Source organism: Rhinichthys klamathensis, unplaced genomic scaffold (assembly GCF_029890125.1).
Source record: "Rhinichthys klamathensis goyatoka isolate OS25496 unplaced genomic scaffold, OSU_Roscu_1.1 h1tg000050l_1, whole genome shotgun sequence".
NCBI lineage: Eukaryota > Metazoa > Chordata > Actinopteri > Cypriniformes > Leuciscidae > Rhinichthys > Rhinichthys klamathensis.
In genome coordinates this window covers 5,637,176-5,652,311 of record NW_026606596.1, presented here as the reverse complement: position 1 = coordinate 5,652,311, position 15,136 = coordinate 5,637,176, and the positions used below count along the sequence as shown (strand labels likewise).

The 15,136-nt window shown below is 39.7% G+C and overlaps 2 protein-coding genes across 3 annotated transcripts in view; one reads left to right on the top strand and one right to left on the bottom strand.

Moving 5' to 3' along the window:
- Positions 1 to 15,136, top strand: part of letm2 (leucine zipper-EF-hand containing transmembrane protein 2) — a 149,429-nt gene that overhangs the window by 64,651 nt on the left and 69,642 nt on the right. The window lies entirely within an intron of this gene.
- Positions 1 to 15,136, bottom strand: part of kcnip3b (Kv channel interacting protein 3b, calsenilin) — a 41,414-nt gene that overhangs the window by 7,015 nt on the left and 19,263 nt on the right. Inside the window, exon 1 of one of the 2 annotated variants that reach the window (XM_056247908.1) lies at positions 2,051 to 3,179. The exons of the other annotated variant lie outside the window; for it this stretch is intronic. Within the exon in view, the coding sequence (XP_056103883.1) occupies positions 2,051 to 2,150 (100 nt within the window). The 5' untranslated portion in view covers positions 2,151 to 3,179. Of the gene's footprint in view, positions 1 to 2,050; positions 3,180 to 15,136 lie in introns of those variants that run through there. 2 annotated transcript variants of the gene reach the window in all.

Sequence of the window (15,136 nt, the reverse complement as noted above, 5' to 3'; positions counted from 1 at the left end):
GACACTTAACTGCATGCTAAATAAAACTAAACAAACATGATTATAGTTTGAATCTATATTAAATGCATTAAACTTTAAGTTCAGCTCACTTTAGGGCACTTTTCTTGACCCAGTAAGTACTTTACATCCTTCTTTGTGATTTCACTATTACTGTCTTTTGTTTTTTAAATATGGTTAGAGTACTGCCAAATACTGACAATTATGTATGGCAAACTAAAATATGATTTAATGTCATTTCTACTGAAAATTATATTTGATTTAAATTGTATTTAAATAATTAATTACACATTTGTAATGATTAAGTCAATTTAGTACATTTAAAATACATTAACTTGTGTAATATTGAATAACACATTACAGTTAAAATTATAAACAAGTACTTTGACGTGTTGACTAACATACTAAAGCACATGTAAAGTGTCCTTCTTTAAAGCATGACAAATGATTATTAAAACATAATGATTTAAAATTCACTTTAAGGTAAAACCTTTAATTTGACATTACAAAGTGCACTTCCTAAAAGTGTACTCAAGTGTGCTAATAAACTAATAAAAGTGTGCTCTCTTTAAGTACACTTTAGAGACCTTTTATATAATTACTATATTATCTGCAAGTACAGTTTAAAAAAAAAATACATTTAAGATTTGAAGTACATTCAAGTGCACATCCAATACAATTGCATGCACACATATTTTTCGCAAGGGTAATAATGAACTGCATAGGCCCAAACAGTATAAAAACGATTAACATGACTCAAGATTCACAAGATTACAAAAGAACATTTTTTTTGTAAATGCACAAATAACCGCAGTTGTATGATTCACCCATATCGCTTTTTTTATCTTTAGTTTTGTTCATGGTGTCTGAGGATGAGGTCTTGTAACACAACCTGCACATGTTGGAATTTGGCTTTTATCAAGTGACAGATGATTTTTTGCAGAAATAAGTATGTTTTTTTTGCATTTGCATTTCAGCATTAGCATTGTTTTCCCACATCCTTTGTTAGAACAAATCTGCAACCCACCAGTTGAGAACCGCTGATCTATTTGACATTTACTCACCATCTATGAGACAAGAACAAAGAAGATAGGGAAGAGATTTAGAGAGGAAATAAAGAGAAAGCAATGGAAAAACAACACATTAGTTGGATTGTACCAAAACTGCATGACATTAAATGAATGTATTTCCTCATACTATGAATTTAGCTGTCATGTTCTTCTCGGTTAATGTGCAGTTAGTTGTTCAATCTGTCAAAAAGGACTTTTCCAGTTTCAGATTTAGAAGTGTCCACATGCATAACATTTTTTAGGTTATCTGACCAAAGAAATGTTGTTTACAGACTAAAGCTGATGCAAATAGAACATTGATAAGACTAGCAACATATGAGCAGAAGAAAAGTTTTATCAGTTAACAAAAAAAGTGTTTTTCATATTATTCAAGTCAAAAATATGACGGTTTCAACCTACAGTACAACTACCATTCAAAATTTTTGTGTAATTAAGATTTTTTTTCCTGAAAGAAATTATTCAGCAAGGGTGCATTTAATTGACCAAAAGTGACAGTAAATATATTTATAACATTAGAATCACAAAGAATATGAAGCAGCACAACTGTTTTCAACATTGATAATCATAAGAAACGTTTCTTGCGCATCAAATCAGCATATTAGAATGATTTCTGAAGGATCATGTGACACTGAGTAATGATGTTGAAAATTCAGCTTTGACATCGCAGGAATAAATGACATTTTAAAATATATTATAATAGAAAAAAAAGAGTTAAACTGTAATAATATTTCACAATATTACTGCTTTTACTGTTTTTTTGATCAAATAAATGCAGCCTTGGATAGAATAAGACAGTTCTTTCATCATATAAAAAAAAACACAACTTACCAACCCCAAACTTTTGAATGTTAGAGTACACTTGTTACACCAATGCAATTCATTTGAAATATTCTGGTCAGGTATAAATAGCTCCTACTACACATTTACCCTTTTTTTTTTTCAGTGAACTAGGGCCAACATCAAAACCATACGGTGGTTCTTACCATCCAGCAGTGGATCCGTGGCCCCGAACTGTTTGAGCACCATTATAAACATAAGCAGCACTACAGCAACTGCAAACAGCTCCATGCCCTGAATAACCATTGCAACTGCGATTAGCTATGCGATTCCTTTAAGAAAATGAACAGAGGTCAAGAGGTCATGCTAGATGCCAATTGAACGATTTTAGGAAAAGCAACTCATCTGGTTTGATCAATGTTTCTTCAAACTACTTTGCTGCAACAAGTTCTTAAAGACTCCATTCCCGGAACAATTCTGAATTCCAGTAGACTCGCAGGTAATCACTGATGCACTAAGCTGTAAACAAACCACAAATGCAAACCGTACAGTCATGCCTGCACTACGGATCCTTTCAAATGATATCCTTTTAAAATAAAAGCAGATTAAAGTCACTATGTTAGAAATTCCTCCACAACAACATCAACCGTATGGAAACCTCCTGCGGCTTTGGTCTCCACGGACTAGTGTGTCATGGTCCTCCTCGGACATTATACTCCTCATGGAGTACCGAAAGAGTCTGATCTCTAGACACAGACACTCCCTCTTCTCTCTCCATCTCTCTAGCAATAATGCACAATGATGAGCCAGCCATAATGTGAGTATGTTTACAAGCAGTTGAACTTGTGAATCATTCATTCACTTACATGACATAAAAATACAGAATTGAATCACAATAGACCTGGGCATACAAGAGGGGTGTCTTATTTTTGTAAAATGTGTTTAAAAGGGGGGGTTTGTATTGTGATAATGACAGGATGACTGTACATCCTCGCACTTATTGCATGGCTACTTGCCAAATAAATAAATAAATAAAAAGAAATGTGATAAAGCAGTATGAAATATTGATTTTAGCTGGACTTATTTTACCACGTGAGAAGATAGAGACCACACAGTAATACGAGATACATGATGCTAGTACAAACATATAGGGAAATTGGTTCTTTAGTGAGAAACTGACAGTTTAGTGGACATTACACATAAATACCTGACCACAGAAACAGAATGCAGTAAATGACCTTTCAAAATCAAGTATTCCAAAGCGCCATATAATGTTTGATAGTTATTATGAAGTTGTAAAAGTTTGTCTAAAATGGAGACGCCTAAAGTAAAAAGTAATTATAAAATAGTACGATTTAAATAAAACTAAAATTATGGTAAGTAAATAAATAAAAGTAAACAGACAGACAGACAAATAGAGAGAGAGATAGATAGACAGACAGACAGACAGATAGAGTCAGACTGATAAATAGATAGATAGATAGACAGAGTCAGACTGATAAATAGATAGATAGATAGATAGATAGATAGACAGAATCAGACTGATAAATAGATAGATAGATAGATAGACAGAGTCAGACTGATAAACAGATAGAGAGAGAGATAGACAGACAGACAGAGTCAGACTGATAAATAGATAGATAGATAGATAGATAGATAGATAGATAGAGTCAGACTGGTAAATAGATAGATAGAGAGATAGATAGATAGACAGACAGACAGACAGAGTCAGAAAGATAGATAGATACTAGATAGATAGATACGGATCGATTGATAGATCTATATTTACCATATCATGACATTACTGCCTCAATCTGCTTCACTCAACATGCTCTTAAGTGTTTATGCATTAGCGGAAGGGCATTATGACTATTTTATGGCTCTTCCGTAGGTAAACACGAAGTGAAAATCTTGACTGTGCATTTCTGTAGCGTTTGCAGCTCTCTTTCCTCCTCAGCTGCACAAACGCATGAAACCGGAAGCTTCGTGCCCATTCAAACTGAGGTGCAGACTGAACATTGAATGGTTTAAAGTCGACACAGCACATAAAAAATGTGGCATTCATACATGAGATGGTGAAGTCTATGTGAAAGGCTGTGAAATGCACTGTTGAGGACTGTAAGGCAGCAATGCTTTGATTAAATGATATGGGGAGAGAACAACACATTGAGCTCTAAAGCTACTGTTTTGTAACAGTATTTTTGTCACTGGTAGTACTCACACTGTAAACAACGTCAACAAGGCCTGCTCTGATCGGCCTGACGGGGGCGCTAAAACGGTGAAAAGTTAGAAATCGCTCTGAACTCCTTTAACCATTAGGCGTAGGCTCAAGAGTGTTATAACGAAATGCATCCCTCACATTTTTAGGTATTTTGGATTTTTTGTAAAAACTACTTTTGCGAACTAGTCCTAGGTTTTTGGCCCGATCGGAACCAAACAAGTGCAGCAAGATTCTCTGAATTGTCAATAATTATCCCCAAAAAGTTGAAATTTCGATTCACAGTCTTTAAGGGTCTTTATAACTTGTCAACGGAATGAGATATTTTTCACCAAACTCGGCACACCTATGTAAGAGTTAATTCTGTGGTCATGTGAAAAAGCATGCGGCGACTGGAGTCTTGGTGGCGCTATTATGGTTATAACTATGCAACCCTAAGTCCGATTGACTTGAAAATTGGCTGCGGTGTCTTTGTCCAAGGTGCCAAGACTGCCTTTGAGGACATTTGTGTATCTCGAAGAATGCGGCCGGTGGCGGCCAATGAAGTTTGAGCAGCTTTCAGACAAGGTTAACGGAGGCCGATCGGAACGAAACTCGCTGGGCCTGTTTCACTCACAACCCTAGACGCCTGTGAGAAACTCAAAAGAAATCAGCCACCGGGGGGCGTTTTTCATGCGCGTAAAAAATTGTATACCATGTGATTTTTGGCACATGCCCACGACATTCATACCGCATGCTGGAGCTCCTCATTCTGAGCAACTTTGATTCTAGGATCGCCGCTGTCAATCGAATCGTTTGTTAAATATTAGAGATTATTTCAAAAGTATTTTGGCTCAACCTCAATAAAACCACTGCGGCACAATTCTCGGGACTCTCTCGGTCAATAATGATCAACATTTTTTTTTTTTTTACTTTGGCCTTTGGATATAGCTGGGTCATTTAGAAAATAGGCATGGCCAAGTCCACCCAAAAGCCTATCATTCCTAAACGAAAACTCGAAACTACACGAAAATAGGTGAGAACATGCGACATATGATTCTAAACAAGCATGCAAACTGTTATGGAGATCAGACCATAGGTGGCGCTATAACTGTTAAAAAGCTTTAGAAACCATATATTTCCTGTGATTAATTGCCTGTATTGGCTGTAAATGGTCTTTTATAAAGTGGTTACATGCTTGCTAAATAAAACATAATACATTTTTGCACATTGGCTTAAAGGCCTTAAAGTTCTTGAACCCCGGAAATTTCTGCTCGCGGCTATATTTTTTATTTATTATTTTACTTTTGAATGATAACTTCGGGGCTTTATTTCAGAAAATATTGATTAATCAGCATATCATGTAATATCATGTAAGCCCTATAGTTTATACTAATGTGAAAATAGTGCATCAGAATTGAAAAGGAAGACACTAAACACGGATAACATGAAAAACGTTCCCCATTATAAACCAGAGTGCAAAGATGATAGCTGATGAGTTTGCACTTATTAATGCATGAGTTTAAATCGGACACAGGCATCAGTGAGACGGGGGAAATCAATACATCAAGAGAGGACATGGCCTTTGGGGCCTGCCAGAAACTCCCTCTAAAATCTCAGTCTGCGTGAAGTGTAAATGCAAGATACAAGAACAAGGACTGACATAGGACAGGAGGGAAATTATAAAATGTGTGGCAGTATTTTAGAAATAGAAATTTTGCAACAATGTAAAAGTCTTTAATGCCACTTTTGACCATGACTTAAACTTTATACTCGTTTAATACTTGGTGAATATAGCATTACTTCTTTAAAGAAATCTTACAAACCACAAATGTTTAACGGTATAGTGTATAATGTAACATGCAGCCATGAACGACTTATTTTGTCATTTGGAAACTGCTGTGCATGTTTTTCATAGGCAATGCATTATAGTATGCATGAGGGAGAATATTATCTCAGGGGAGTGTCTCCATATAAGTGATTAAAACTCAGCGCAGCTCTTAATTTAATGGCCTTGTTGCTGAAACAGCATTATGGTCTATGAGTATGATATATCAAACAGGGATTACTTATAGATGTCTTGAGTTCTTAGTTTTGTTTTGGTGGGGGGAACATTTTGCCTGCAATTATTTATGCAGCCAGAAAAGTATGTCTCAAGATTTAGGTGATACGTAAATGTGAGACATACATGCATATTAATATGCCTTGTATAAATCCAAAGCAAAACAGAAATGGATAGTTGTTAATAACGACAAACTTCTCAACAGAAACTTCGAGATTACTTGAGAATTTTATCATTATTCAATAATTCTCATCAGCATTTCTCTTTGGTTCTCCGGTAATATTCTATTAATAAATCACATTTCCTGCATTCAATAAGAAGTGTCAGCATATTGCATCATGGAATGGTGCACCTGCACATCTCGCTGCGGAGGAATTAATAGAAAACTGTAAATAATATAAATGAGATATGTCTAAAAACAAGGACAGATCTAGGTGAAAAAGAGCTTCAATGACTGTATGGATTCAGTCCAATTAAGTTCTGAATAGAATAACTTCGATGTGTCAATATCTTCTTGTTGAAGATATTGTTGAAGAATTGCTGACCGGATTCTAAAGTTGCATATTTGCATACTAATACATACTCACATTCTGTATGCTACTGTTCAAAAAATTTTTTTGTGGAAGTAATCTCACTAGGGCTGCATTTATTTATTTATCTATCAAAAATTACAGTAAAATCAGTAATATTATTTGAATATATTTTCTATTTGAATATACTTTAAAATGTATTCCTGTGATGCAAAGCTGATTTTTTAGCATCATTACTCCAGTCTTCAGTGTCACATGATCCTTCAGAAATCTTTCTAATATTCTAATTTGCTGTTATAATAAGAATAATGTCTCATTATGATCAATGTTGAAAACACTTGTGCTGCTTAATATTTTTTGTGAAAACCATGATCATTTTTTTTTCAGGATTCTTTGATAAATAAAAAGTTCAATATAACACCAATTATTTGAAATATAAATCTTTTGTAGCATTATAAATTTCGCTTATGACCAATTGAATGCATCCTTGTTAAATAAAAGTATTAATTCCTTTTAATTTTTTTTTGAATAGTTGGTTAGGGCACTAACTCTGTTTAACTCCTAACCTGACACGATTTTATATAGTTTATATGGCATTTCAGTACACTCACTCACAGCCTCATGTAATCGTATTCATGAAGGCACATATTGTATTCTTCAAAGCCATACTGCCATCTGTTGGGCTCACAATACAAAGTAGAGGAAAAAAACTGAGTTCAGCTGGACTTTGACCACTTGGGATTCTGTTCTGGTTTCTTCCTCTGATCTATTCTGAATTTTTGCCACCTCTGGCATCTCTTTCTTTCCTGGTCCAGTGTTTCATGTTTGCACATTCTTCAAACACACGTTAGTATTCTTTCTAGTGGTGGCCCATCCGAGGAGGCAGAGACTGAGCCTCCTCAAAAATGTATTTACATTAAATCCACCCAAAATGTGCTCAACAAACCTAAATGGGTAACCATAGGGTCAACTCCTAATTAAATAGGTTCATTTTAATTATCCATGTCATAACATGTACATGGAAAATGATTGTGCTTATTTAATTCATTGGTTTTAGTGGATTATACCAAATGAGAAGTAGAGCTTCTCACTGCTCATAATCCTTTAATTTCACTAACAGTAAGTAAGTGGAAGTAAGTCCTTCCTAAATGCTGGCTCACAAAAACATTTAATGATTATAATACTCTTCTTCAGAGGCTTTAATGAGAAAGTAGTTTTAACAACCTCAAACTTCATTTCACTTGCACAAAGTTTGGAGGCTGTCTGGACTGGAGTCCCAAATGGTTTGTTTCAATAGGTGAAGCAGAATCACATTTCTGCATCCGATTCAGCAGTTTGATATTTTAGTCACTGGTCCAGGGAGCCCCACCCAAAAAATGTATACAAATGTACTTTGCCTTTATATCTTTAAAAAATCTACATAACTAAAATCTTATTTTAGTTGCACACAGATTGACTGCAGAAATTAGATAAAGAGAAGTGAGGAACCAAAGGATTGTCTGAATATAGAAATAGAAACTTGACGACACAACAGGCTGCTAAAAAATGCTGATGGGATGTTTGGTTTAAAGTGAACTGGGGTCTCAGTCCTGCAGATGTAGGCACACACTCACGCTACATTGCTCACTGTCTGCACACACAGAGGTGCTCTGTCAATTATTTACACCGGACGTTGCAGCTCAGTCACATGTTGTCCCCTCATACCATCCCTGAGCGGTCTGACACAAGTTACCTATTAATAACCACACAAACCCTGCATATAACACATACAACAGTTTTTAAAGATAATTAACTATAACATTAGAATATTCTTTATAGAGGGGCAGAAGGGGAGAATCAGTGAACGAAGATGAAAGCAAAATTAGAGGAGGATGGAGAGAGCGATGCTGTGACGAGGAAAATATGACATCAGATTGAGTGTCTAGTGAGGAAGAGTTGCTGAACAGTGTTGCCTTCAGCAGATAGATAGTTCACAGTATATACAGTTGTAGGTTATATAGTACATGCTACCGTTCAAATGTTGTTGTTTTCAATACACCGTCCTTCCGTTCAGCCTATCCCTAGCACCCCGTACGATCACGAAGTGCTTGGATGCGGCGCTCGCCCCCCTGCGGAGTCAGGGGCTGCGAATACTGAACCTTTTGGACGACTGGCTGATTTTGGCACAATCACAGAGAGAGCTACTGTCTCATCGTACAGTTCTCCTCGACCATCTGAAAGCTTTGGGCCTCTCTGTCAACTGGACAAAGAGCGCACTACAACCCAGTCAGACTATCTCCTTCTTGGGTATAGAGCTAGACTCGGTCACGATGACGGCTCGTCTGTCAACACCAGTGTTCAGCGTCTCGCCGCATCTTTTCAGATGTACAGACTCACACCTCTGAAAACTTTTCAGAAGGCGTCGGGTTACATGGCCTCAGCCTCCGCGGTGCTCCAGCTGGGGTTACTGCGCATGCGCCCGCTTCAGCTCTGGTTGAAGAGCCGTGTGTCTCACCGTGCGTGGACCATGGGCCGCCAGCTGATAAAAGTTACGCAGACCTGTATCACAGCTCTGCAGCCATGGACTGTGGCAGAATGGTTTCAGCGGGGCGTTTCCATGGGGACCCTTTCTCGCCGAAAAGTCATCTCGACAGACGCATCCAACACGGGTTGGGGTGCGGTCTGCGAGGGCTCACCGGCCTTCGGCCCCTGGTCAGCTCAGGAGAGCCTCCTCCACATAAACTGTTTGAAGATGCGGGCGGTCGAGAACGCGCTCACGCGCTTTCTTCCGCGCATTCACGGTCACCACGTGCTGATCCGTTCGGACAATATAGCCGTGGTCTCCTATCTAAACCATCAGGGCGGAGTCAGATCCAGGAATCTCTTCCGGCTGACAGAACGCATCTTAGTTTGGTCTCAGTGTCACCTGCTCTCGCTCAGAGAGACGCACGTGCCGGGTCATCTGAACGACGGTCCAGACAGTCTGTCCAGAAACCCCATTCCCCCCGGGGAATGGTCCCTGCACACTCTTACTGTCCAAAAGCTGTGGCGAATATTCGGCAGAGCAGAGGTGGACCTCTTCACCTCAGAAGAGAACACCCACTGCCCAATGTTTTTCTCAAAGAGCGAGGACGCGCTAGCCCAGACCTGGCCCAGCCGCCCGCTTTATGCATTCCCACCGGTTTCTCTGCTACCACAGGTGCTTCAGAGAATCAGGGAAACACGCCACTCGGTGCTCCTCATAGCCCCGCGTTGGGAGGGTCAGACTTGGTTTCCGGAGCTCACTCAGCTGTCACAGACAGCCCCGTGGCCCATTCCAATCAGAGCAGATCTCCTCTCCCAAGCTTGCGGCACGATCTGGCATTCCCACCCAGAGCGCTGGGCGCTACATGCGTGGGTGATCAACAACTACCCGTTGCTTTGCCAGAGGGAGTGTTAAACACGATCATGCAGGCTAGAGCGGCTTCTACTAGAAGGCTCTATGCGTCTAAATGGTCTGTGTTCTCTAAATGGTGCACCGACAGAAACTTGGACCCACGGTTATGCGAGGTTCCTTCCTTGCTAGTTTTTCTCCAAGAGATGTTGGACAAGGGCAGGTCCCCGTCCACTCTCAAGGTGTATGTGGCAGCCGTCGCAGCGTTCGTTGATCCCCGGCACGGCCAGTCACTGGGCAAAGATGGCTTGGTCATCCGCTTCCTCAGAGGAGCTAGAAGGATGAACCCCCCACGCCCCCCTTCGGTGCCGATTTGGGACCTTTCCATAGTCCTCGAAGCTATGAAAGCCCCTCCATTCGAACCGCTAAACACCGTGGACCTCAAATACCTTTCGCTCAAAACAGTTTTTCTGTTGGAGACCTTCACGCGCTGTCCATTAGCGCTTCCTGTCTCGAGTTTGGGCCCAATGAATCCTTAGTCGTTCTCAAACCTAGACATGGTTATGTCCCAAAAGCGATTGGTACCCCGTTCAAGGCACAAGTTATTTCCCTATCGGCTCTGCCTGCATCCGATAGCGAATCTGACTCTAATCTCCTGTGTCCGGTCAGGGCCCTGAGATTATACATTACTCGCACTGCTCCGGTCAGACGATCTGAGCAGCTTTTTGTTTCGTTCGGTTGGCGCACCAAGGGGTTGGCCGCCTCGAAACAGACTCTATCCAGATGGATAGTTGATGCCATTGCAGCCGCATACGCATCAAAAGACCTGCCATGCCCCCTGGGCATCAGGGCTCATTCCACTAGAGGCATGGCCTCATCGTGGGCATGGTCCAGCGGAATTTCCATTCATGACATTTGTGTGGCAGCGGGATGGGCTTCCCCCTCCACCTTTGTCAGATTTTACAATCTGGAAGTTCCCACCTTGCAGGCTAAACTACTAGCAGTCTAGTAGGTTACAGCTCTTCTGGTTGAGCTGCATTTTAGGGAGTCATTTCACACAGACCGGTTTCGCTCTGTCCCTCTCTATCATGTGCTTATGTACTACACAATCTCCGGCCCGTTCTGCTGGCCTTTGTCACAGATACATGTAATTATTCCCACTCATAAGGGTTCCCCGGGGTCTCCCCTGGGACTCATAGTGGATGCTTAGCACGCACGGCGTTGACCAGGTGTTCCCGTAGCGTAAGCTAGCTTACGCAATACGAGAATACCTCTCGTAAGAGAACGAAACGGTTACCTAACGTAACCTCGGTTCTCTCTAGATGAGGGAACGAGTATTGCGTTCCTGGCCGTGCTTGTGCTCCTAGCGTTCTCGCTTCATTCTATGAAAACCAGAGTTTACAGCCTGGGGACGCTAATTTATACTCTCTGACCACGCCCGTTTCGGCGGGCTCTGACGCAATGAGAGCAGGTCAGACTCTCATTGGCCGAGAGTTCATTCGCGTCTCCTCATAGGCTTAAGCAGTTCTCTGTGAGCGAACCAATGAGCTGCTAGCTAGCCCGCTCATGGTCTGCTGAACTGCGTTGACAATGGATACAAAATTATAGGATAATTTTTTGGCTTCAAATTCTCAGAAAAGATGAATCTTTCCCGTAGCGTAAGCTAGCTTACGCAATACTCGTTCCCTCATCTAGAGAGAACCGAGGTTACGTTAGGTAACCGATTCGTTTTTTTTAAACTTAACTGAATTGAGGCAATCGGTTTCCTCAAATGAAATGAGTTAGCTTAACTTGTTGGGTTTTACAGTGTGACATTTCTTTCACCACTGAGCAGCATAAAATGGAAAATCTGGAGTGGAGCATAATATGCTACCTTCAAGTCATGTCTTAACCCCTTACTACTCGCCCCACGTTTTGGCAATCGAGTGCAAAATGACATACCCATAATAAAATGGTTGTTGCTAACTAGTCCTTTTGGCTACACACAAAACCAAGGTATCATTTAAAAGCTGACACTTGGCAGTTTACTATGAAAGACTTAAAATTGCTCTGAGCAATTACTAATAGAGAGATAAATAAGCTCAAAAACAATGGACGAGAATTTGTTTTTGTATAATAAATATTTATGAAAAAGAAAAATGCTTAAGGCAAAAATATACGGGCCTGGAAACACAAGCAAACTAAAGCCATAGGTCTTAACAATGTATGTTTCAAATTTGAAGTTTATACAAGCAAAAATGATTTTTTTACAAGCATTTATTTCAGCGCATGTCAGGGCACCTACCCAAAAAGGCCACTTGGAGACTCCAAAGGGACACTTGGTAACCAACTTTTACCATGAGCTATAACAAGTTTTTTTGATCATTTCAATATATTTTCTTATTACAATACGACAAAGCACAACTTATATACTTTCTCTGGTGTATTGTTTACATCCTAAATGTTTATAAAAATGCAGTTATGTGCATTTTTGGAAAAGGCTCAAAAAGGACCCTAAAGTGACATTTGGCAACTTGCTTATAAAAAGTATATATAACAAAGTCTTTTATTTGTTCACTACCATCCATTTAATGGTTAAGAATGACACATTATTTAGCAAATAAAACTTTTTTTATTTATACATCTGTATATAGTTACAAACAACTGTTTCTTAGTTCAGTGCAATCAACAGTGATACACATTTCTCAAAAGCCCCCCCAACTTTTTTTTGAATAAATAAATAAAACAAATGTACTATTTACAAAGTATTGCACAGTTTGGCAGTGCTGTTCTGTTGATGGTTTGTCAATTAGCTGGTAGTTCGTTCACCTGGTACATATACTCTCACAATCCCTATTGCAAATTAGCCATTCTGCACTGGACTAAAAAGTCACAGGAGGTTGTCATTCACACTAGAAGTGTCCAGCACACATAGAGGAGAGTTTTACCACAGGTAAGGACGGTTTGTCAAGCCCACTCGTCCACCCGGTACATATACTCTCACAGTCCCTATTGCAAAAGTGCTATCATTCGTTGGACTAAATATGAAGTCACACTAGGAGGTTGTTCTGTGCATGATAATCCATAAAGCAGTTCCTTTTAGGGAGGTAGCAGAAAGCTACATCACAGTTGTGACACTTCACAGGAGAATTCCAGTGGCACACCTTACATTTGCGTCTACCTGCCCTGCTGTCGTTGGTGATGTGCACGGGACTGTGACACCCACAAAAAGTATGAGAAGGAGGGTCAAAAACCTTGCTTTTGGTGGGATGTCCAGTCAGCTCTCGTCTCTTTCTTCCGTTCTTTCCTCTTGAACTTCTGGAGGCAGCTGAAGATGTTGCAGCCACACACGGACGCTTTCATGTTGTCCAGAGGCCTCTGGTACCCTCGCATCATCTGAAGTTTCGTCACTGTTGAATTACACAAAAAGGATTAGAAATACACCTAACATAACTGATTATCTTACACATAAATAAATATTATTGCCTTTTCAAATCTGAAATTCAAACAATCATTCACATACAGCAATCTACCTCTACACCCACTCTATTGTTGCCCTGATTGCACATTTACACTACCAGCTTACAGATTTTATATTCAAAAATAATTCACATACAGCAATTCTCCTCCATACCCACTCTATTGTTGCCCTGATTGCACATTTACACTACCAGCTTACAGATTTTTTTATTCAAAAGATCATTCGCTTACAGCAATTCTCCTCCATACCCACTCTATTGTTGCCCTGATTGCACATTTACACTACCAGCTTACAGACTTTTTTATTCAAAAGATCATTCGCTTACAGCAATTCTCCTCCATACCCACTCTATTGTTGCCCTGATTGCACATTTACACTACCAGCTTACAGATTTTATATTCAAAAATAATTCACATACAGCAATTCTCCTCCATACTATTGTTGCTCTGATTGCACATTTACACTACCAGCTAATAATGCAGACTGTAATCAGACAATAATAATGCCCTCAAATGCTATTTTTTAAATCTCACTAAACATTACTTTACTTGCTTCACGTTATTTGCTTACCACAAAGTGCTGGGCTGTCTCTTTCTTCCGTTCTTTCCTCTTGAACATCTGGATGCAGCTGAAGATGCTGCAGCCACACACGGACGCTTGTTGTCCAGAGGCCTCTGGTACCCTCGCATCATCTGAAGTTTCGTCACTGTTGAATTACACAAAAAGGATTAGAAATACACCTAACACAACTGATTACCTTACACACATATAATTACATTTTCTTCTCTGAAAAGTTTGGTTTTGTAAACTTCGTCTTGCGTTCTAACTTACACACAAAACAATAGCCTATAGCTAACATTACATAGAGTAATATGTTCAATGTTGTATAGGGTTTCTTCTAATTCAGCGCTTGAATCACAACGAATTTTCACTGTTTTTCAATGTACTTATAAGCCGCAATAGTGCAGAAAATCAAAACGAAAAAGCAATATTATACAAACTCACTAAAATGATTAGACACTTACCGATCTGAAACTGATCGAGACCTTCCAAAAACATATCCTCTTCTTCAAAGTCGACGCTGGATAACGTTACAGCACTCTCTTCTGAATATTCCACGCTTTCTTCATCACTGCTTCGCAGAAATTCCTCCAATATAGCAGCAGGAGAAAATAACTTCTTTCCCCGCCGTGAACGCATTGCAGCAGGCTAATGTACACAGAGCGAGTGCTACTGTGCTAGCGCGAGCAGGTGACCTCTGTGCGTCATGACTGTCACGTGTGCGTAAATTTCCAGAGAAGCAAATGGTTGCGCTCACAAAGGAACACTGTTATAAACGCGAGATTATGCAAATCAGCACATGTGCGTATTCGTCATGGCATATGTCGGTACACGATCCGTTCCATCTGCACGATCCGTTCTACGCATGCGCGTAATTACGTAGTAGAAGACGTCACGGTTTTCCTACACTATCGGTACCACGCATGCGTGGATGAAACACTTTACGGCCAGGCGGCACAACTTGCGGCATACCGGTATTTGTGTAACATAGACATTCAATGTTTGTGTAACTTTAGTTGTATTTTGTTTAACATTTCACAGCGGGTCTATTTTGATGTTTTTAAATGTAGCTTACGCTGCATTACGATGTGTTTACGTGGTTGCCAATCCAAAATAATAAAGGAGTTGTG